General features: G+C 50.7%; 1 protein-coding gene across 1 annotated transcript in view; it reads right to left on the reverse strand.

Moving 5' to 3' along the window:
- The window catches only part of MYLK (myosin light chain kinase), a 126,320-nt gene that overhangs the window by 90,526 nt on the left and 14,010 nt on the right, over nucleotides 1-21,784 (reverse strand). Inside the window, exons 8-11 of the mRNA XM_075284714.1 lie at nucleotides 19,800-21,049; nucleotides 17,557-17,760; nucleotides 16,950-17,084; nucleotides 14,621-14,773 (exon numbers count right to left, since the gene is read on the reverse strand). Of these exons, the coding sequence (XP_075140815.1) occupies nucleotides 14,621-14,773; nucleotides 16,950-17,084; nucleotides 17,557-17,760; nucleotides 19,800-21,049 (1,742 nt within the window). The remainder of the gene's footprint in view (nucleotides 1-14,620; nucleotides 14,774-16,949; nucleotides 17,085-17,556; nucleotides 17,761-19,799; nucleotides 21,050-21,784) is intronic.

Genomic DNA, 21,784 nt, shown 5'->3' on the forward strand with positions numbered 1-21,784 from the left:
AGGGTGCACACGTCTGTACCCCGGGAGGAAGAGGGTGCACACGTCTGTACCCCGGGAGGAAGAGGGTGCACACGTCTGTACCCCGGGAGGAAGAGGGTGCACACGTCTGTACCCCGGGAGGAAGGGGGTGCACACGTCTGTACCCCGGGAGGAAGGGGGTGCACACGTCTGTACCCCGGGAGGAAGGGGGTGCACACATCTGTACCCCGGGAGGAAGAGGGTGCACACATCTGTACCCCGGGAGGAAGGGGGTGCACACATCTGTACCCCGGGAGGAAGGGGGTGCACACATCTGTACCCCGGGAGGAAGGGGGTGCACACATCTGTACCCCAGGAGGAAGGGGGTGCACACATCTGTACCCTGGAACGGTAACCTCTCACTAGGAGTCGGAAATGTACACACACTATAAATACCAGCAGACTTTCCCACACAATGTGCTCCTGAAATAGTCCTAATTCCCCTCCGCAGGTCGGCGGCCTCAGGGGGTGACACGGCTCACATGGTCAGAACATCTGGAGGGGGAGGGAAGTCCTGGTTCACATTTACTGATCAGGTCCAACACCACATTTACTGACACATGGACAAGACCTAACACCACATTTACTGACACATGGACAAGACCTAACACCACATTTACTGACACATGCACAAGACCTAACACCACATTTACTGACACATGGACAAGACCTAACACCACATTTACTGACACATGGACAAGACCTAACACCACATTTACTGACACATGCACAAGACCTAACACCACATTTACTGACACATGTATCAGAGCAACATATTTACTGCACACACACAAGACAAGAGCATCACCCACAGTAGCGCAGAGTATTTCAGAGGTGGGGATTCCGGGCCGCAGAACGTTCTGGCAGGGATTCGGACTACACTTCAGTACTGAGCCATTATTCCTCAGTGTAATAAGATGTGACTGACAAGAGGAGTTATGAGAGGTGCGGTGAGAGTCTCCAGGTGTTACAGGTGCAGCAGACGATAAATCTCGCTAACAATGACGACGGCGACGCTGAGAACAACGTAAATTAGCCGAGGGTTTATAAATACAGAGACTGGAAACTGGCGAAGATTCCACAATCCGACGGCGGAGATTTTCCCATCTCAAAAATAGAAGGGACCATAAAGCAAAAACTGGGAAACGGCAGGAATTCAGCCGTAAAAATAGACGGCGGCGTCTGGAGCGGCGGAGTTAACCCCTCATCTGCCAGAGAGAAAATCAACAAGCAGAACTTCTCTCTCCGCAGGTTTTGTGCGGAAACCACACGGAGCTCATTACAGTCTATGGGTGCGCCTGGTTTCTTAGCTCACCGCTTTCTAATGCGTATCGGTTTCCGTTCGAGGGGGGGGTCCCAAATAGAATACCGAATGCCGATGTGCACCAGGCCTTTAGCAGTCTGTAGAGGACATATGGTGTAGCGCAGTACAGATGATAACTCCCATCATCCCCTGCACACACAGGACACAGGGTTCGGCCGGTTTAGTTGGAAGTTGTTTAGCTGTCAATATCAGTCCGTGGGAAAGCAGAGAAAAGAAACATTCTAGAAATATCCGAGACACCCCGAGGAGGAAACGGCGGCATCTGCCCAAAATATCACAGTGGCCGGACGAGAAGGGGCTCTCAGATGAATCCCGTCACATCCCAATTGTGCTGATACATCATATCTTATGCCCCAGTCACATCCAGAGCTGCAGTCACTTCACGTCATGTCCTTCACTCCAGTTACATCCAGAGCTGCAGTCACTTCATGCCATGTCCTATACTCCGGTCACATCCAGAGCTGCATTCACTATTCTGATTTTATGTTATGTCCTACACTCTGATCACATCCAGAGCTGCAGTCACTATTCTGATTTTATGTTATGTCCTACACTCCGATCACATCCAGAGCTGCAATTCTCTGCACGCAGACACAGGAGCCATCAGCAAAATACCTAATATCTGTAGAGATTTATTGGCCAATCGATGTCTCAGGAGATAAAGACGATAAATAAAGCAGAAGGTTGTGTATCCGCCAGCACAGAGCTCCGCATACTGCTCCGCCAGCAAACCAGCAGAAATTCCTGCAGCTTTAGATATGACTGGAGTATAAAATAATGCAATAGCTAAACTGTGAATGCAGCTCTGGAAGAGACTGGAGTATAAAACATGGTGAACTACAGCAAAATTAGAAGGGAAGAGAGTATGAGTAACATGACAGAAGAACAGGGTATAAGATACAGCAACAGGACTCTGAATGCAGCTCTGGACGAGGCTGGAGCATAAAATACAATGCCTCAGCAGACCTGGATGTGACTAGAGTACAAGGAGTAACATAAGAGCAGAACTGAAAAGGGTGTAAGACATCACACAACACCAGAAATGTGACTGCAGCTCTGGTGGGGACTATACTGTATGATACGTAATCTGCTGCAGCTCTGGTGGGGACTATACTATATGATATGTATTCTGCTGCAGCTCTGGTGGGGACTATACTATATGATATGTATTCTGCTGCAGCTCTGGTGGGGACTATGCTGTATGATATGTATTCTGCTGCAGCTCTGGTGGGGACTATACTATATGATGATACGTATTCTGCTGCAGCTCTGGTGGGGACTATACTATATGATATGTATTCTGCTGCAGCTCTGGTGGGGACTATGCTGTATGATATGTATTCTGCTGCAGCTCTGGTGGGGACTATGCTGTATGATATGTATTCTGCTGCAGCTCTGGTGGGGACTATACTATATGATATGTATTCTGCTGCAGCTCTGGTGGGGACTATGCTGTATGATATGTATTCTGCTGCAGCTCTGGTGGGGACTATACTATATGATGATACGTATTCTGCTGCAGCTCTGGTGGGGACTATACTATATGATATGTATTCTGCTGCAGCTCTGGTGGGGACTATGCTGTATGATATGTATTCTGCTGCAGCTCTGGTGGGGACTATGCTGTATGATACGTATTCTGCTGCAGCTCTGGTGGGGACTATGCTGTATGATACGTATTCTGCTGCAGCTCTGGTGGGGACTATACTATATGATGATACGTATTCTGCTGCAGCTCTGGTGGGGACTATGCTGTATGGTATGTATTCTGCTGCAGCTCTGGTGGGGACTATGCTGTATGATACGTATTCTGCTGCAGCTCTGGTGGGGACTATACTATATGATATGTATTCTGCTGCAGCTCTGGTGGGGACTATGCTGTATGATACGTATTCTGCTGAAGCTCTGGTGGGGACTATGCTGTATGATATGTATTCTGCTGCAGCTCTGGTGGGGACTATGCTGTATGATATGTATTCTGCTGCAGCTCTGGTGGGGACTATGCTGTATGATATGTATTCTGCTGCAGCTCTGGTGGGGACTATACTATATGATATGTATTCTGCTGCAGCTCTGGTGGGGACTATACTATATGATATGTATTCTGCTGCAGCTCTGGTGGGGACTATGCTGTATGATATGTATTCTGCTGCAGCTCTGGTGGGGACTATGCTGTATGATATGTATTCTGCTGCAGCTCTGGTGGGGACTATGCTGTATGATATGTATTCTGCTGCAGCTCTGGTGGGGACTATACTATATGATGATACGTATTCTGCTGCAGCTCTGGTGGGGACTATACTATATGATATGTATTCTGCAGAGCAGATCATCTATAACTTCGGGCTGCAGGTTTCTGCTTTTCTCTCCAAGAATACGAATACAGAAAACAAATTTGGAGAAAAACTCTGTCCCCACAGGAAAACTGGAGACTGGCCTCCAAATCACCGCAGGTCTCCTTTAAAGGGCTCTTTCCAGTCCAGATGCTGATAAGGCAGGATCGGTTACATGCAGACTATTCACTCCCACAATCCTTCCATCTGAGAGGGAAATGCACCACTATTCATCCTGAGCTTCCTGGTTCATGAACACAGGGAGACATAGGGGTACAAACAGTGGCGTAACTACCGGAGCAGCAGCTGCCACAGGGCCCGGGACATTAAGTATTATCCACTATGGGGGATAATACTGTGTGCAGGGGCCACTATGGGGGATAATACTGTGTGCAGGGGCCACTATGGGGGATAATACTGTGTGCAGGGGCCACTATGGGACATAATACTGTGTGCAGGGGTCACTATGGGGGATAATACTGTGTGCAGGGGTCACTATGGGGGATAATACTGTGTGCAGGGGCCACTATGGGGGATAATACTGTGTGCAGGGGCCACTATGGGGGATAATACTGTGTGCAGAGGTCACTATGGGGGATAATACTGTGTGCAGAGGTCACTATGGGGGATAATACTGTGTGCAGGGGCCACTATGGGACATAATACTGTGTGCAGGGACCACTATGGGGGATAATACTGTGTGCAGGGGCCACTATGGGATATAATACTGTGTGCAGGGGCCACTATGGGGGATAATACTGTGTGCAGGGGCCACTATGGGGGATAATACTGTGTGCAGGGGCCACTATGGGGGATAATACTGTGTGCAGGGCCACTATGGGACATAATACTGTGTGCAGGGGCCACTATGGGACATAATACTGTGTGCAGGGGTCACTATGGGGGATAATACTGTGTGCAGGGGCCACTATGGGACATAATACTGTGTGCAGGGGCCACTATGGGGGATAATACTGTGTGCAGGGGCCACTATGGGACATAATACTGTGTGCAGGGGTCACTATGGGGCATAATACTGTGTGCAGGGGCCACTATGGGACATAATACTGTGTGCAGGGGTCACTATGGGGCATAATACTGTGTGCAGGGGCCACTATGGGGGATAATACTGTGTGCAGGGGCCACTATGGGACATAATACTGTGTGCAGGGGTCACTATGGGGGATAATACTGTGTGCAGGGGCCACTATGGGGGATAATACTGTGTGCAGGGGTCACTATGGGGGATAATACTGTGTGCAGGGGTCACTATGGGGGATAATACTGTGTGCAGGGGTCACTATGGGGGATAATACTGTGTGCAGAGGTCACTATGGGGGATAATACTGTGTGCAGGGGCCACTATGGGACATAATACTGTGTGCAGGGGTCACTATGGGACATAATACTGTGTGCAGGGGTCACTATGGGGGATAATACTGTGTGCAGGGGCCACTATGGGGGATAATACTGTGTGCAGGGGCCACTATGGGGGATAATACTGTGTGCAGAGGTCACTATGGGGGATAATACTGTGTGCAGGGACCACTATGGGGGATAATACTGTGTGCAGGGGCCACTATGGGATATAATACTGTGTGCAGGGGCCACTATGGGGGATAATACTGTGTGCAGGGGCCACTATGGGGGATAATACTGTGTGCAGGGGCCACTATGGGACATAATACTGTGTGCAGGGGTCACTATGGGGCATAATACTGTGTGCAGGGGTCACTATGGGGGATAATACTGTGTGCAGGGGCCACTATGGGATATAATACTGTGTGCAGGGGCCACTATGGGGGATAATACTGTGTGCAGGGGCCACTATGGGGGATAATACTGTGTGCAGGGGCCACTATGGGACATAATACTGTGTGCAGGGGTCACTATGGGGCATAATACTGTGTGCAGGGGCCACTATGGGACATAATACTGTGTGCAGGGGTCACTATGGGGCATAATACTGTGTGCAGGGGCCACTATGGGGGATAATACTGTGTGCAGGGGCCACTATGGGACATAATACTGTGTGCAGGGGCCACTATGGGGGATAATACTGTGTGCAGGGGCCACTATGGGACATAATACTGTGTGCAGGGGCCACTATGGGACATAATACTGTGTGCAGGGGCCACTATGGGACATAATACTGTGTGCAGGGGTCACTATGGGGGATAATACTGTGTGCAGAGGTCACTATGGGGGATAATACTGTGTGCAGGGGCCACTATGGGACATAATACTGTCTGCAGGGGCCACTATGGGGGATAATACTGTGTGCAGGGGCCACTATGGGGTATAATACTGTGTGCAGGAGCCACTATGGGGGATAATACTGTGTGCAGGGGACACTATGGGGGATAATACTGTCTGCAGGGGCCACTATGGGGGATAATACTGTGTGCAGGGGCCACTATGGGGTATAATACTGTGTGCAGGAGCCACTATGGGACATAATACTGTGTGCAGGGGCCACTATGGGGGAGAATACTGTGTGCAGGGGCCACTATGGGACATAATACTGTGTGCAGGGGTCACTATGGGACATAATACTGTGTGCAGGGGCCACTATGGGGGATAATACTGTGTGCAGGGGCCACTATGGGACATAATACTGTGTGCAGGGGCCACTATGGGACATAATACTGTGTGCAGGGGCCACTATGGGACATAATACTGTGTGCAGGGGCCACTATGGGGGATAATACTGTGTGCAGGGGCCACTATGGGGGATAATACTGTGTGCAGGGGCCACTATGGGACATAATACTGTGTGCAGGGGCCACTATGGGACATAATACTGTGTGCAGGGGCCACTATGGGACATAATACTGTGTGCAGGGGTCACTATGGGACATAATACTGTGTGCAGGGGCCACTATGGGACATAATACTGTGTGCAGGGGCCACTATGGGGCATAATACTGTGTGCAGGGGCCACTATGGGACATAATACTGTGTGCAGGGGCCACTATGGGACATAATACTGTGTGCAGGGGCCACTATGGGACATAATACTGTGTGCAGGGGCCACTATGGGACATAATACTGTGTGCAGGGGCCACTATGGGACATAATACTGTGTACAGGAGCCACTATGGGGCATAATACTGTGTGCAGGGACCACTATGGGGGATAATACTGTGTGCAGGAGACACTATGGGGCATAATACTGTGTGCAGGGGTCACTATGGGACATAATACTGTGTGCAGGGGCCACTATGGGGGATAATACTGTGTGCAGGGGCCACTATGGGGGATAATACTGTGTGCAGGGGCCACTATGGGGCATAATACTGTGTGCAGGGGTCACTATGGGGCATAATACTGTGTGCAGGGGTCACTATGGGACATAATACTGTGTGCAGGGGTCACTATGGGACATAATACTGTGTGCAGGGGCCACTATGGGGGATAATACTGTGTGCAGGGGCCACTATGGGGGATAATACTGTGTGCAGGGGACACTATGGGGCATAATACTGTGTGCAGGGGTCACTATGGGACATAATACTGTGTGCAGGGGCCACTATGGGGGATAATACTGTGTGCAGGGGCCACTATGGGACATGTTCTCCAGCAGTGAGGAGCTAAGGCTCTGGGCCAGTCCTCCAGCAGTGAGGTCCTAAGGCTCCGGGCCCTGTCCTCCAGCAGTGAGGTCCTAAGGCTCTGGGCCCGTCCTCCAGCAGTGAGCTCCTAAGGCTCTGGGCCCCGTCCTCCAGCAGTGAGGTCCTAAGGCTCCGGGCCCGTCCTCCAGCAGTGAGGTCCTAAGGCTCCGGGCCCTGTCCTCCAGCAGTGAGGTCCTAAGGCTCCGGGGCCCACCCTCCAGCAGTGAGGTCCTAAGGCTCCGGGCCCCGTCCTCCAGCAGTGAGGTCCTAAGGCTCCGGGCCCCGTCCTCCAGCAGTGAGGTCCTAAGGCTCCGGGCCCTGTCCTCCAGCAGTGAGGTCCTAAGGCTCCGGGGCCCACCCTCCAGCAGTGAGGTCCTAAGGCTCCGGGCCCCGTCCTCCAGCAGTGAGGTCCTAAGGCTCCGGGCCCCGTCCTCCAGCAGTGAGGTCCTAAGGCTCCGGAGCAGCCACCCTCCAGCAGTGAGGTCCTAAGGCTCCAGGCCCTGTTCAGCAGTGAGGAGCTGAGGCTCTGGGCCAGTCCTCCAGCAGTGAGGTCCTAAGGCTCCGGGGCCCGTCCTCCAGCAGTGAGGTCCTAAGGCTCCGGGCCCTGTTCTCCAGCAGTGAGGTCCTAAGGCTCCGGGCCCCGTCCTCCAGCAGTGAGGTCCTAAGGCTCCGGGGGCCACCCTCCAGCAGTGAGGTCCCTACTGGGAGCAATCCTGGTCTGTAATCGCACATTAACAGGACACTTCCTTCCTCTGCATCCTCTGTAATTGCGCCCATCAGTGGGGGTCGCGCTTAATACTCCTGTCAGCCGCACTCTGCCTTGTATATAATCTGCTGTTTAGTCTCTGACAGAAGCATCAGAGGAATCCCTGGCAGCGGGAGCAGGAAACAAGAAATAAAGTCCAACCTGGGCGCGCTCTCCTTACCATCTATGGTACTCTGTGAGTATCCTGCTCCCGCAGGCCATAAATCTCCCCAGTGACTGCTCGCTGCAGGTACATAGCCCATGTTATGACACATCCTCAGTATCAGGGGGAACCTGCTGCTCATCACAGCCACAGGGAGGAATGTGCTGCGGACCTCCCCCCAACCTCCAGGAACACACTCCATGCTACATAAAATACAATCTGACGTGCACAATTCTGCCCATCTACAATCTTGGGTGTACCGTATTGTACCCCCACAATCCTTAATGCACTATTGCATACATCCACAATCATGCATGCATAGTCCTGCACCTCCACAATTCTATGTGCACTATTCTGCACCTAAAATCCTGTGTTCACCATCCTGTACCGCCAAAAATCCTAAGTGCACCATCCAGCACAGCTACAGTCCTGCGTGAACCATCCAGTACTAGAAAAATTCTGCATGCATCATCCCCTCCCCCCTCCTGAGTGCAAGGCCCTGCACAGCTACAATCCCGCATGCACCATCCTGCACAGCTACAATTCCGCATGCACCACCCTGCACAGCTACAATCCGGCATGCACCATCCCGCACAGCTACAATCCCGCATGCACCATCCTGCACAGCTACAATCCTGCATGAACCATCCTGCACAGCTATAATCCCGCATGCACCATCCTGCACAGCTACAATCCTGCATGCACCATCCTGCGCACCTACAATCCCATATTCAGCATTCTGCACACCCACAGTCCTGTGTGCACAGCTTTTCTTGTGCTAAAGACACCCCGGTCAGTGTGTTGGCTGCCTTGCTCCGATCTCCAGGACTCATCATCTCAGCGTAAAAGGATTAAAGGATAAAGAACAACTCTCAGCCTTAAACATATAACAAGGTCACGAACAGCCAGTAACAAGTCACCCCTGACCCAGTCATGTGATCACCGTGTCACTACATCAAAACTGCAGCCACAATGTGATTTCACCTTGAGCTTCTCTGCGGGAAATAAAAGAAAGATGAAAAACTTCCCAAATCAAACATTCTAGACATAGAGCAACATCAATGAAGGATGCGAGCTCCGAATGCCTTCTAATAAACCTTCTATTATTCTGGGCGGGGTCTGTCGGGCCCCGCTATTTTAGCGGTCTGTGTTCTGTTCCTCTAAAAGACCAAGTCAACAGACAAGTGGGTGAAGATGTCAACCTGGTGTAACAAAAATCTCTCTCCTGTCCTGACACTTTGCTAGAAGATATCAGTGCAGGTAACATGTAGCAGGCTGAAGCCCAGGAAATTTAGCTCAGAGAGGATTTTTTCAAGTGGAATTCAACTGTAACAAACCCTCAGCTCTAAAGCAAGCGCAAAATCTCCCCATTCCCTTATGGAAAGCAGAGATCCTAAACATGGTGAAGAATGAAAACACTAAGTCTCTTGAAATGTCTAAGAACTTAATTGACAATATTGTTCTTAGAGAAGTCACAGCCTGACGCCCGGACCACGTGACATCCTCTCCTCTATAGCCCGGACCACGTGACATCCCCTCCTCTATAGCCCGGACCATGTGACATCCCCTCTATAGCCCGGACCACGAGACATCCCCTCCTCTATAGCCCGGACCACGTGACATCCCCTCCTCTATAGCCCGGACCACGTGACATCCCCTCTATAGCCCGGACCACGTGACATCCCCTCTATAGCCCGGACCACGTGACATCCCCTCCTCTATAGCCCGGACCACGTGACATCCCCTCCTCTATAGCCCGGACCACGTGACATCCCCTCTATAGCCCGGACCACGTGACATCCCCTCCTCTATAGCCCGGACCACGTGACATCCCCTCCTCTACAGCCCGGACCACGTGACATCCCCTCCTCTACAGCCCGGACCAGGTGACATCCCCTCCTCTATAGCCCGGACCAGGTGACATCCCCTCCTCTATAGCCCGGACCAGGTGACATCCCCTCCTCTATAGCCCGGACCAGGTGACATCCCCTCCACTATAGCCCGGACCAGGTGACATCCCCTCCACTATAGCCCGGACCAGGTGACATCCCCTCCACTATAGCCCGGACCATGTGACATCCCCTCTATAGCCCGGACCACGTGACATCCCCTCCTCTATAGCCCGGACCACGTGACATCCCCTCCTCTATAGCCCGGACCACGTGACATCCCCTCCTCTATAGCCCGGACCACGTGACATCCCCTCTATAGCCCGGACCACGTGACATCCCCTCCTCTATAGCCCGGACCACGTGACATCCCCTCCTCTACAGCCCGGACCACGTGACATCCCCTCCTCTATAGCCCGGACCAGGTGACATCCCCTCCTCTATAGCCCGGACCAGGTGACATCCCCTCCTCTATAGCCCGGACCAGGTGACATCCCCTCCTCTATAGCCCGGACCAGGTGACATCCCCTCCACTATAGCCCGGACCAGGTGACATCCCCTCCACTATAGCCCGGACCAGGTGACATCCCCTCCACTATAGCCCGGACCATGTGACATCCCCTCTATAGCCCGGACCACGTGACATCCCCTCCTCTATAGCCCGGACCACGTGACATCCCCTCCTCTATAGCCCGGACCACGTGACATCCCCTCCTCTATAGCCCGGACCAGGTGACATCCCCTCCTCTATAGCCCGGACCAGGTGACATCCCCTCCTCTATAGCCCGGACCAGGTGACATCCCCTCCACTATAGCCCGGACCAGGTGACATCCCCTCCACTATAGCCCGGACCAGGTGACATCCCCTCCACTATAGCCCGGACCAGGTGACATCCCCTCCACTATAGCCCGGACCAGGTGACATCCCCTCCACTATAGCCCGGACCAGGTGACATCCCCTCCTCTATAGCCCGGACCAGGTGACATCCCCTCCTCTATAGCCCGGACCACATGACATCCCCTCCTCTATAGCCCGGACCAGGTGACATCCCCTCCTCTATAGCCCGGACCAGGTGACATCCCCTCCACTATAGCCCGGACCACGTGACATCCCCTCCTCTATAGCCCGGACCACGTGACATCCCCTCCTCTATAGCCCGGACCACATGACATCCCCTCCACTATAGCCCGGACCAGGTGACATCCCCTCCTCTATAGCCCCGACCAGGTGACATCCCCTCCACTATAGCCCGGACCACGTGACATCCCCTCCTCTATAGCCCAGACCACGTGACATCCCCTCCTCTATAGCCCGGACCACATGACATCCCCTCCACTATAGCCCGGACAAGGTGACATCCCCTCCTCTATAGCCCGGACCAGGTGACATCCCCTCTATAGCCCGGATCAGTTGACATCTTGTACAGTCTCCCCCTCTCCTTCTGTCTCTCCCCCCTTCCCCCATAGACTGTAAGCCCTCGCGGGCAGGGCCCTCTACCCCACTGTGCCAGTCGGTCATTGTTAGCATTATATCTACCTGTATATTCTGTGTATTGTATGTAACCCCCAAATGTAAAGCACCATGGAATTAATGGTGCTATATAATTAAATAATAATAATAATAATAATAATAATAATCCCCTCTATAGCCCGAACCAGGTGACATCCCCTCCTCTATAGCCCGGACCAGGTGACATCCCCTCTATAGCCCGGACCAGGTGACATCCCCTCTATAGCCCGGACCAGGTGACATCCCCTCTATAGCCCGGACCAGGTGACATCCCCTCCTCTATAGCCAGGACCAGGTGACATCCCCTCTATAGCCCGGACCAGGTGACATCCCCTCCTCTATAGCCCGGACCAGGTGACATCCCCTCTATAGCCCGGACCAGGCGACATCCCCTCCTCTATAGCCAGGACCAGGTGACATCCCCTCTATAGCCCGGACCAGGTGACATCCCCTCCTCTATAGCCAGGACAAGGTGACATCCCCTCTATAGCCCGGACCAGGTGACATCCCCTCCTCTATAGCCCGGACCAGGTGACATCCCCTCCTCTATAGCCCGGACCAGGTGACATCCCCTCCTCTATAGCCCGGACCAGGTGACATCCCCTCCTCTATAGCCCGGACCAGGTGACATCCCCTCTATAGCCCGGACCAGGTGACATCCCCTCTATAGCCCGGACCAGGTGACATCCCCTCTATAGCCCGGACCAGGTGACATCCCCTCTATAGCCCGGACCAGGTGACATCCCCTCTATAGCCCGGACCAGGTGACATCCCCTCTATAGCCCGGACCAGGTGACATCCCCTCTATAGCCCGGACCAGGTGACATCCCCTCTATAGCCCGGACCAGGTGACATCCCCTCTATAGCCCGGACCAGGTGACATCCCCTCTATAGCCCGGACCAGGTGACATCCCCTCTATAGCCCGGACCAGGTGACATCCCCTCTATAGCCCGGACCAGGTGACACCCCTCTATAGCCCGGACCAGGTGACATCCCCTCTATAGCCCGGACCAGGTGACATCCCCTCTATAGCCGTAATCACATGCTTGTCCTATGTCTCACTGATTTTATATGTTGTTTCAGGAGTCATTGGAAGTGATAAAATGCAGCATACGTTGCGGCACATTGTGTGATTGGTCTCGTCTACTACAAAGTCTCATCTGATACCTACAGGTAAAGTATGGTGGACATCACAATCCAGGCTAGATAATATGAGACTACAACTCCTACCGTGCAGCCTGTACAGCGCTCTCACTAACGCTCCTGTATCTGACCACAGCCCGTCCATCCCCGGAGTCTCCCCGCACAGCAGATGCTGCTCAGGATTTCATTGGGATTAAACTTCATTTAAAAGGAAACCTCCCCCTGAGTAATGAGATTATGATGAGTGACAGGTCCCCGGCCCGAACTGGACCTCAAGGCCCCTGACCTGGGCTGCCATACAACACACAGCAGGGGACAAAGCAGTAAACTTGGAGGGACAGGCCTCCTAAGCACTGCACCACCATAACCAGCTCGGGCCTGAGATGACCACTATTCCATGCATCAAAGATCCCAAACTAAGGAGCCAATGTGCAGGTGACCTCCCCAAATCAGTGTAATGTGTCCCCCCAATATTGATGGGTTTAATCTTTGGGTCTATTGAAAGTCCTGTAAGAGATGAAGACAGAAGGGGCCAACTTCCATTCAATGACAGCAAGCAGATCATCAAACCAGGGATGAACTGAAGCACAGATACTGGAGAGCTGCAGAACATCTCATTACACAATGTACATGAGGACAGGATGATCCCTGTAAGCAGTGGCTCCAATTCCAGCGATTGACCCCCTAAACAGATAATGAAGTAACTTCACCGCTCCCCTATTTCCTCTCCATTGGTATCACCATCCTGGGGTTACAGGGGACATCTGTTACTTTGCACCCCTGCAGCCTCCAGGAGGATTATCCCAATACAAGTGTAGAGCAGCAGAGTCAGGCAGCCGCTTATCCCCTAGTGATACAGACATTACTGCCGCTGCTGACATTCTGCGCCCTGATGTCAGGGGCCGCCCGGGGAGCTCTGCACATTAATCCTACATGTCACAGACAAGTTCCAGATCGCCGGCCGGGTTCTGCTTACACTAAATCTATGACAGTAATGTGCGTCTTCACGCTGCAAGGTTTATGTTCTGTAATGATTTGTGTAAGAACCGACGGCAGAACCAGCAGACATTTTCCACTTATTTTCTACCCTCATCCCAGGGATTAATCAGGAATCCGGCTCCCGTCCATTTAATGACATCCCTCTATTCACATATATATATGGACTTCACTCCTCTTTTGCACCAGATGACTTGGGAATACTTCAGCAAGGCTTAGTGTGGGGTCCACACAGAATAGGGTTCAGCTTAATCATATGTCCCCCCAAATCCTCCCTCCCTGTACGTACCACAGAACTGGGACCAGAGAGATACAGGTGCATTGCTGCCTTATAATAAAGGCTTACGACCCCTCTGCATCGCTCCAGGGTCACGGTGATGTCTGATGCAGGCACTTTTACTAATTTTTCTAATTTCCTAATTTCAGAATGACAATGTGCCGGTATTCTTTAGGGGTGACGATGCATGCCACAGCTGGGGCAGACAAGACGTGGCAACTGTGTGGACAAATACCACATCACTGTGCAAGCCAATAAGGTCTGCACCCAGTAATGGCAATAACAGCGGTGTAACAACCCCGCTCCACAACAAGTGAAAGGATGTCTGAGAGGTGAGCAGAAGTGCATTATGGTCCCAATGTTGCATTCAAGGTGTCAGACATTGCTATTCATGGTGGTCCCGCACAGTGATGCACTTATTTTTAGTTTTGGCCGTGTTTCGGCTAATCCAGTCTCCTGTAAATGACACTTCTCACTGTGTAATGTAAATCCCTGCTGATTGTCACAGAACAGACCTAAAACTTCTCATAACTGTGCCAATGGAGACAATCCTGCGTGACACTGAGACACTGACCTCTACTATCAGCGGCTGCAGGAACCATCCCCTCACCTGTCATAGTCACGGTGGCGCTGCACGAGGCCGTCCCGCACTTATTCTGTGCCACGCAGGTGTAGACGCCCTGATCTTCAGGAAGAGCATCTTGCACGGTCAGCTCCACAATTCCGTCTTCATATGTAGTGTGGGCATACTGGATAGGCTGATCTATAGGGGACAGGAGGACTGAGAAATTAACTACATCAGAGACAACAGGACACAAGTTCATTCACCTGAATCTGCAAAAAAAAAAAAAAAAAAAAAAAAAACACAGAAATTTGGCAAATTAAATTTCAGAGAATTGGTGGTGCCCCCAGCTGGTAAAAAGAGAAACTGCATGTGAATAATATAATACAAAGTGAGAGCAATTAAGCATTATATTCATCTACACAGCACCAACATATGCCACAGCGCAGTACAGAGAATCTCAGCTCTCTTATCAGGGCTTATCCTCATCCGCGCCATAGTCTAAATTCCAATGTAATCCATCAATAAATTCTTGTAGTGTGGGAGGAAACCAAGAAACCCGGAGGAGACCCCCCCAAAACCAGGACCTGGGCCCTGCAGGTGTAATATGAAATACTGAAGAGAGGAGCAAGGGGGGAGGGGATCACCTGCGCACATAAATACATTTGTGAGAAACACCAAATCTACACCAGATGTGAACGCCAGTACATGCGCTATAATGTACCCCAGGATATGACACACGATTGTAAGGCTCCATACACACACTCTATAGAAGTGTGCTAAACATGGCTGTTAGAAGCTAGGACGCTGCATCATTCTATGGTCCAACATACGTCCCCATGTATCATCGCATGGAGAGCCACGAGCCCAGGGCAAAACTCAGGATAGGTCCTATTACTGTCTGCTTAGAGACATGGACTCACCATATGAAATAATGGGCCAGAATTCCCACAGACGCAAAGATGCAAATGTTCATGTAGCCTAAATATGTGCTGATCCGGAATTATACTCCAGAGCTGCGCTCACTATTCTGCTGGTGCAGTCACTGTGTACATACATTACATTACTTATCCTGTATTATACTCCAGAGCTGCGCTCACTATTCTGCTGGTGCAGTCACTGTGTACATACATTACATTACTTATCCTGTATTATACTCCAGAGCTGCGCTCACTATTCTGCTGGTGCAGTCACTGTGTACATACATTACATTACTTATCCTGTATTATACTCCAGAGCTGCGCTCACTATTCTGCTGGTACAGTCACTGTGTACATACATTACATTACTTATCCTGTATTATACTCCAGAGCTGCGCTCACTATTCTGCTGGTGCAGTCACTGTGTACATACATTACATTACTTATCCTGTATTATACTCCAGAGCTGCGCTCACTATTCTGCTGGTACAGTCACTGTGTACATACATTACATTACTTATCCTGTATTATACTCCAGAGCTGCGCTCACTATTCTGCTGGTACAGTCACTGTGTACATACATTACATTACTTATCCTGTATTATACTCCAGAGCTGCGCTCACTATTCTGCTGGTGCAGTCACTGTGTACATACATTACATTACTTATCCTGTATTATACTCCAGAGCTGCGCTCACTATTCTGCTGGTGCAGTCACTGTGTACATACATTACATTACTTATCCTGTATTATACCCCAGAGCTGCGCTCACTATTCTGCTGGTACAGTCACTGTGTACATACATTACATTACTTATCCTGTATTATACTCCAGAGCTGCGCTCACTATTCTGCTGGTGCAGTCACTGTGTACATACATTACATTACTTATCCTGTATTATACCCCAGAGCTGCGCTCACTATTCTGCTGGTACAGTCACTGTGTACATACATTACATTACTTATCCTGTATTATACTCCAGAGCAGCGCTCACTATTCTGCTGGTGCAGTCACTGTGTACATACATTACATTACTTATCCTGTATTATACTCCAGAGCTGCGCTCACTATTCTGCTGGAGCAGTTACACTTCTATGCTGTATACATTGTATCCATGTTAGTGACACTTCCCTTGCAGGCAGTATATACTATGTAATATAATATTCTCTCTATTATTAGATTCCCCGATTCCTCCGCGATCTCTGTCCTGGTATAAAGCTCTTCGCTGTTCCATGTAATGATAAATCTTTAGCGCCACCTTGTGTGCACTGGAGCTATTACCACTTAGAGGTTTCTTAAAGTGACAGTAACCATTCAGAGCCTGTGTCAGTGGGGGAGCACTTGTCTCACACGTCACCTACACGTCTCTGCTATTCCATTCGCAGCCGCAGATGCTTCAGAGACCCCACCAGCACACACAGGGGTGCAGAGACTTTTGCAGGCAGAATGTCACTTACCATTTAACAACCAGGTGATCTCCGGCCGGGGGTCTCCATGCACTGTGCAGCCCAGAACCAAGTCCTGTCCTTCCATCAAGCTGCGGTCCTTTAAGACCTGGACAAAGCGCGGCGCGAACTCCACTGCTTGGAAACCTGAAATGACAACAGAGACGGCAAAACTGAAAGGAGCTGAGGATGCGGCACAGTGTGCAGGCTCAGAGATACATGAAGACTAAGCAGAACCTATTCACTGGCGACAGAGCTCATCAGGCAATACACACTTACACGATGTCTTATACTCCAGTCACACCCAGAGCTGCATCAAGACAGATACCCCAATAGCATTGTGGGGAATGAAATGAGAGGAGACTACTGTGCGGTGTAATAGTAACTGCAAGACGCTCTAAGATCTGCAATCTACACAGTGAGATCAAAGCACAAACCAGCAGCAGCTCTTGAAGTGACTAGAGTATGAGACGTAGTAGCAGTAAAGGCAGCAGGGTTGTCATTGTATCTATGGCTGTGTATGAGATATAACAAGAGAATTGTAACAGCAGGTTTATGTGAGAGGACACTGAGCACTGCTCTAGGTGTGACTAGAGTAGAAGTGCTGTCAGTAACTTACGTTTCACCTTCAGGGTCCAGGTACACGACTGGCGGCCATTCACATTGGAGATTTGGCAGCTGTAGGTGCCACTGTCTTCTGCCCGTGCCTTGAGTAGGTGTAAGGAATGAATGCGGCATCCCTCCCGGAGGAGCACCCCCTCCTTCTCCTGTAGTCGGGAGCCTTCCTTAAACCACTCAAGAAGAGGTGAGGGTTCTCCGGACACTGGCCATAAAGAGGAGGAAACCATCATGGAATGTCCTTCACCGGACACAGCAGACACCCCGCCCCATTATACAGTCCTATCAGAAAGTTTGTGCCCCCCTATTAATCCTTGTTAGCTGTAAATATTCTGGTGTTTGCCATGTCAGTCTGATCTATCTAATAACTGATGGACACAAATATTTCAGGAGTGGAATGAGGTTTATTGTACTAACAGAGAATGTGCAGTATGCATTACACCAAAATGTGACTGGTGTCCCTTTATCCTGTTATTGCTGTGACTCCTCCTCACTACTTGTCACTGACTTACTGAAGCATACATTGGTTCTGTAACCTCACTGAGCTTTGCACTTCATAGCCCGGTGTATCCGATCAGGAGACAAGGGATTTCAGGTGGCCAATGGCAAGTTGTTCTCCTATTTGAGTCTCCTCTGAGAGCGGCATCATGTGCTACTCTGCTGCAATGTGTAACCCAACAGGTTGTGCCAGTCTCAGCCACTAGAGGGCGACAGTGACCGTCAGATACGGCTGCAAATACTAAACAATATAAATCTACAGATACTGCGGTCACAGCTCCCTGTATATAAGGAGACTGCACTCACCTCCCTGTATATAAGGAGACTGCACGCACCTCCCTGTATATAAGGAGACTGCACGCACCTCCCTGTATATAAGGAGACTGCACGCACCTCCCTGTATATAAGGAGACTGCACGCACCTCCCTGTATATAAGGAGACTGCACGCACCTCCCTGTATATAAGGAGACTGCACGCACCTCCCTGTATATAAGGAGACTGCACGCACCTCCCTGTATATAAGGAGACTGCACGCACCTCCCTGTATATAAGGAGACTGCACGCACCTCCCTGTATATAAGGAGACTGCACGCACCTCCCTGTATATAAGGAGACTGCACGCACCTCCCTGTATATAAGGAGACTGTACGCACCTCCCTGTATATAAGGACACTGTACGCACCTCCCTGTATATAAGGAGACTGCACGCACCTCCCTGTATATAAGGACACTGTACGCACCTCCCTGTATATAAGGAGACTGCACGCACCTCCCTGTATATAAGGAGACTGCACGCACCTCCCTGTATATAAGGAGACTGCACGCACCTCCCTGTATATAAGGACACTGTACACACCTCCCTGTATATAAGGACACTGTACACACCTCCCTGTATATAAGGACACCATACAGGCCGGCTGTATACAAAGAGCCCATACACCCCTCCCTGTATATAAGGAGACTGTACACACCTCCCTGTATATATGACAACTGCACGCACCTCGCTGTATATAAGGAGACTGCACGCACCTCCCTGTATATAAGTAGGCTGTACGCACCGCCCTGTATATAAGTAGGCTGTACACACCTCACTGTATATAAGGAGACTGTATGCACCACCCTGTATATAAGGAAACTGCACTCACCTCCCTGTATATATGTAGACTGCACGCACCTCCCTGCATATAAGTAGGCTGTACACACCTCCCTGTATATATGTAGACTGCACGCACCTCCCTGTATATAAGGAGACTGTATGCACCACCCTGTATATAAGGAAACTGCATGCACCTCCCTGTATATAAGGACACTGCACGCACCTCCCTGTATATAAGTAGGTTGTACGCACCGTCCTGTATATAAGTAGGCTGTACACTACTCCCTGTATATAAGGAGACTGTACGCACCGTCCTGTATATAAGTAGGCTGTACACTACTCCCTGTATATAAGGAGACTGTACGCACCGCCCTGTATATAGGGAGACTGTACGCACCGCCCTGTATATAGGGAGACTGTACGCACCGCCCTGTATATAGGGAGACTGTACGCACCGCCCTGTATATAGGGAGACTGTACGCACCGCCTTGTATATAGGGAGGCTGTAAGCACTTCCCTGTATATAAGTAGGCTGTACGCACCGCCCTGTATATAGGGAGGCTGTAAGCACTTCCCTGTATATAAGTAGGCTGTACACACGTCTCTGTATAAGGACAGGACAATACACAGTACAGACAGCGACTGATACCTTTACATTGGAAGACGACTTTGCTGCCCTCAGACACCTCCAGACTGGACGGAGTGAGTTCAAAGTTTGGAGCTTTTGCAGAGACAACAGCCTGCGCCTCTATCACCCCCTTGTGGTCAGACGGCCTCTGGCTCCGGGACACCATGTTCTCCAGGTTCTTACGTTCCGGTTGGACCTTCACAGACCTCAGGGTGATGCTGCTGGACGATACCTGTGGAGCCTTCACGTCTCTGGTCGGTGCAGACTCCTTTGTGGTCTCCAGTGCGGCTTCTCCTCCTTCAGGTCTCTGCAGCTTTGGGTCGGGACTTTCCTTCTTGGAGGATTTTGGAGATATTGGGGAGGTTTTCTTCAGAGTGATGCCCCTCACTGACGGGTAGGCCGGGTCTTTGGCTGCCGGCTGATCGGCACTTCTCACACTGCTTTCTTTGGATATCTGGACTGGAGATGAATTCTTAGTGGAGCTCAGTGGGGTCTCCTTCACAGATTTACTGGGGGGATTCCTGGGGGTTACACCTGAGCTGTGCAATGACTGCTGACCCCCACTGCTCTGTCCGGACCCTTTTGGACCGAGCTCCATGGTGGCTGCTGGAGAGATGTTCTGCGAGATCTGAGGAGACTTCTCCTTGGCTTTGTTTCCCATAGCCTGAGCTCTAAGGTTTGACTCTATGTTACTTGCACACCTGGAGGTGACGCCGCTCGGATTCTGGCCGCCCCCACCTGGGGTCTCCTTTGTAGACACTGATGGTCTTAGAGGGGACTCCAGGACATAGCGCGAGGACATTGTGGGGGTCTTTGTTCCCACAGCAGATTTCTCCTGCGCAGGTTCTCTACTGGGTGAAGTCCTAGACTCCAGGATGGCCGTGTATCGGGAGACTATGGATGGGGAATCTTTGGTAGAACTTGTGACTGGAGGTTTTGTGTAGGAGCTGCTCTTCACAGACCCTTCAGAGAGGCCACGTGCAGTACCAGAGCTGTCCACGTCCAGGAGAGGGGGTGATGAGGCTTTCCCAAATCTACCAGGAGTCTCAGTCTTAGCAATGGACACACGAGATTCTGAGGACGCAGAAGACACGGAGGACGCTGTTTTTGAAGAATCATCTTTGGTAGAACTTGCTGAGCACTTACTGCTCCGGGGGGAAGGGTCCGTCTTATCCACCCCCCGCAGCGGCTTACGAATGCCATTAGTGTCCACCTGACTAGTGATGGCCATTTTGTTTGTAGAAGTTACAGATGATCTGAGACCTGGAGACCTTAAAAAAAAAAAAAGAAACCCAAAGATTAGTTTTTGTACAAATATAATATAAGCCTGGAGCAGAACTGCAGTGTAAAGCATGGGGATAAAGCAGCAGCCAGGTTTTGTGCTAAAATAGTTTGAAATTTGCCGTCAGTCTAAGACTCCATAAGACAATACAGCTAAGATGGAGTCAATGGGGGAGAACATGAGGCGCCTACTCCGACAGGGACACAATCTGCAGCAGCCCGCACATGGCATTCATATCAGAAATCATTTACACCAGCAAGACAGATGGCTGCCACAACAAAAGTGAAATAAAAAATGTAAAAAAGTGAAGTTTTGGTTTTGCACAAAAACAGACTTGAAGTAAAAGGTGATACTTTATGCCTCTGCCTCAATATGACTTAATAGAGCAGAGCTGCAGTGTAAAGTATGGAGAAAAACAGCATGAACCTCTGGAAAAACAGAAGTGCAGGTCAGACTCCCACAGACAAAGCCACTGTGGCGGAATCTCTGATCACATCAGCGCCATAAAGTCCTGTTCACACTTTGAGCCAACATTGTGGGTTTTGCAGCCCTGATTTCAGAGTCCAGCAGACAATGCAGCGGAGCTGGAGCCACAGTGCAGGACGACCACAGGGGGGCAGTGATGCACAAGCGTGGGCAGTAAGGGTAACATCGGGCGCCTGGGATCATAATCTATAGGGGGCACTGCTGTGATACTTAGGAGATTCTGCTGCTGGTCACATCG

This window comes from Leptodactylus fuscus, chromosome 8, assembly GCF_031893055.1.
Source record: "Leptodactylus fuscus isolate aLepFus1 chromosome 8, aLepFus1.hap2, whole genome shotgun sequence".
In the NCBI taxonomy this organism is placed as follows: domain Eukaryota; kingdom Metazoa; phylum Chordata; class Amphibia; order Anura; family Leptodactylidae; genus Leptodactylus; species Leptodactylus fuscus.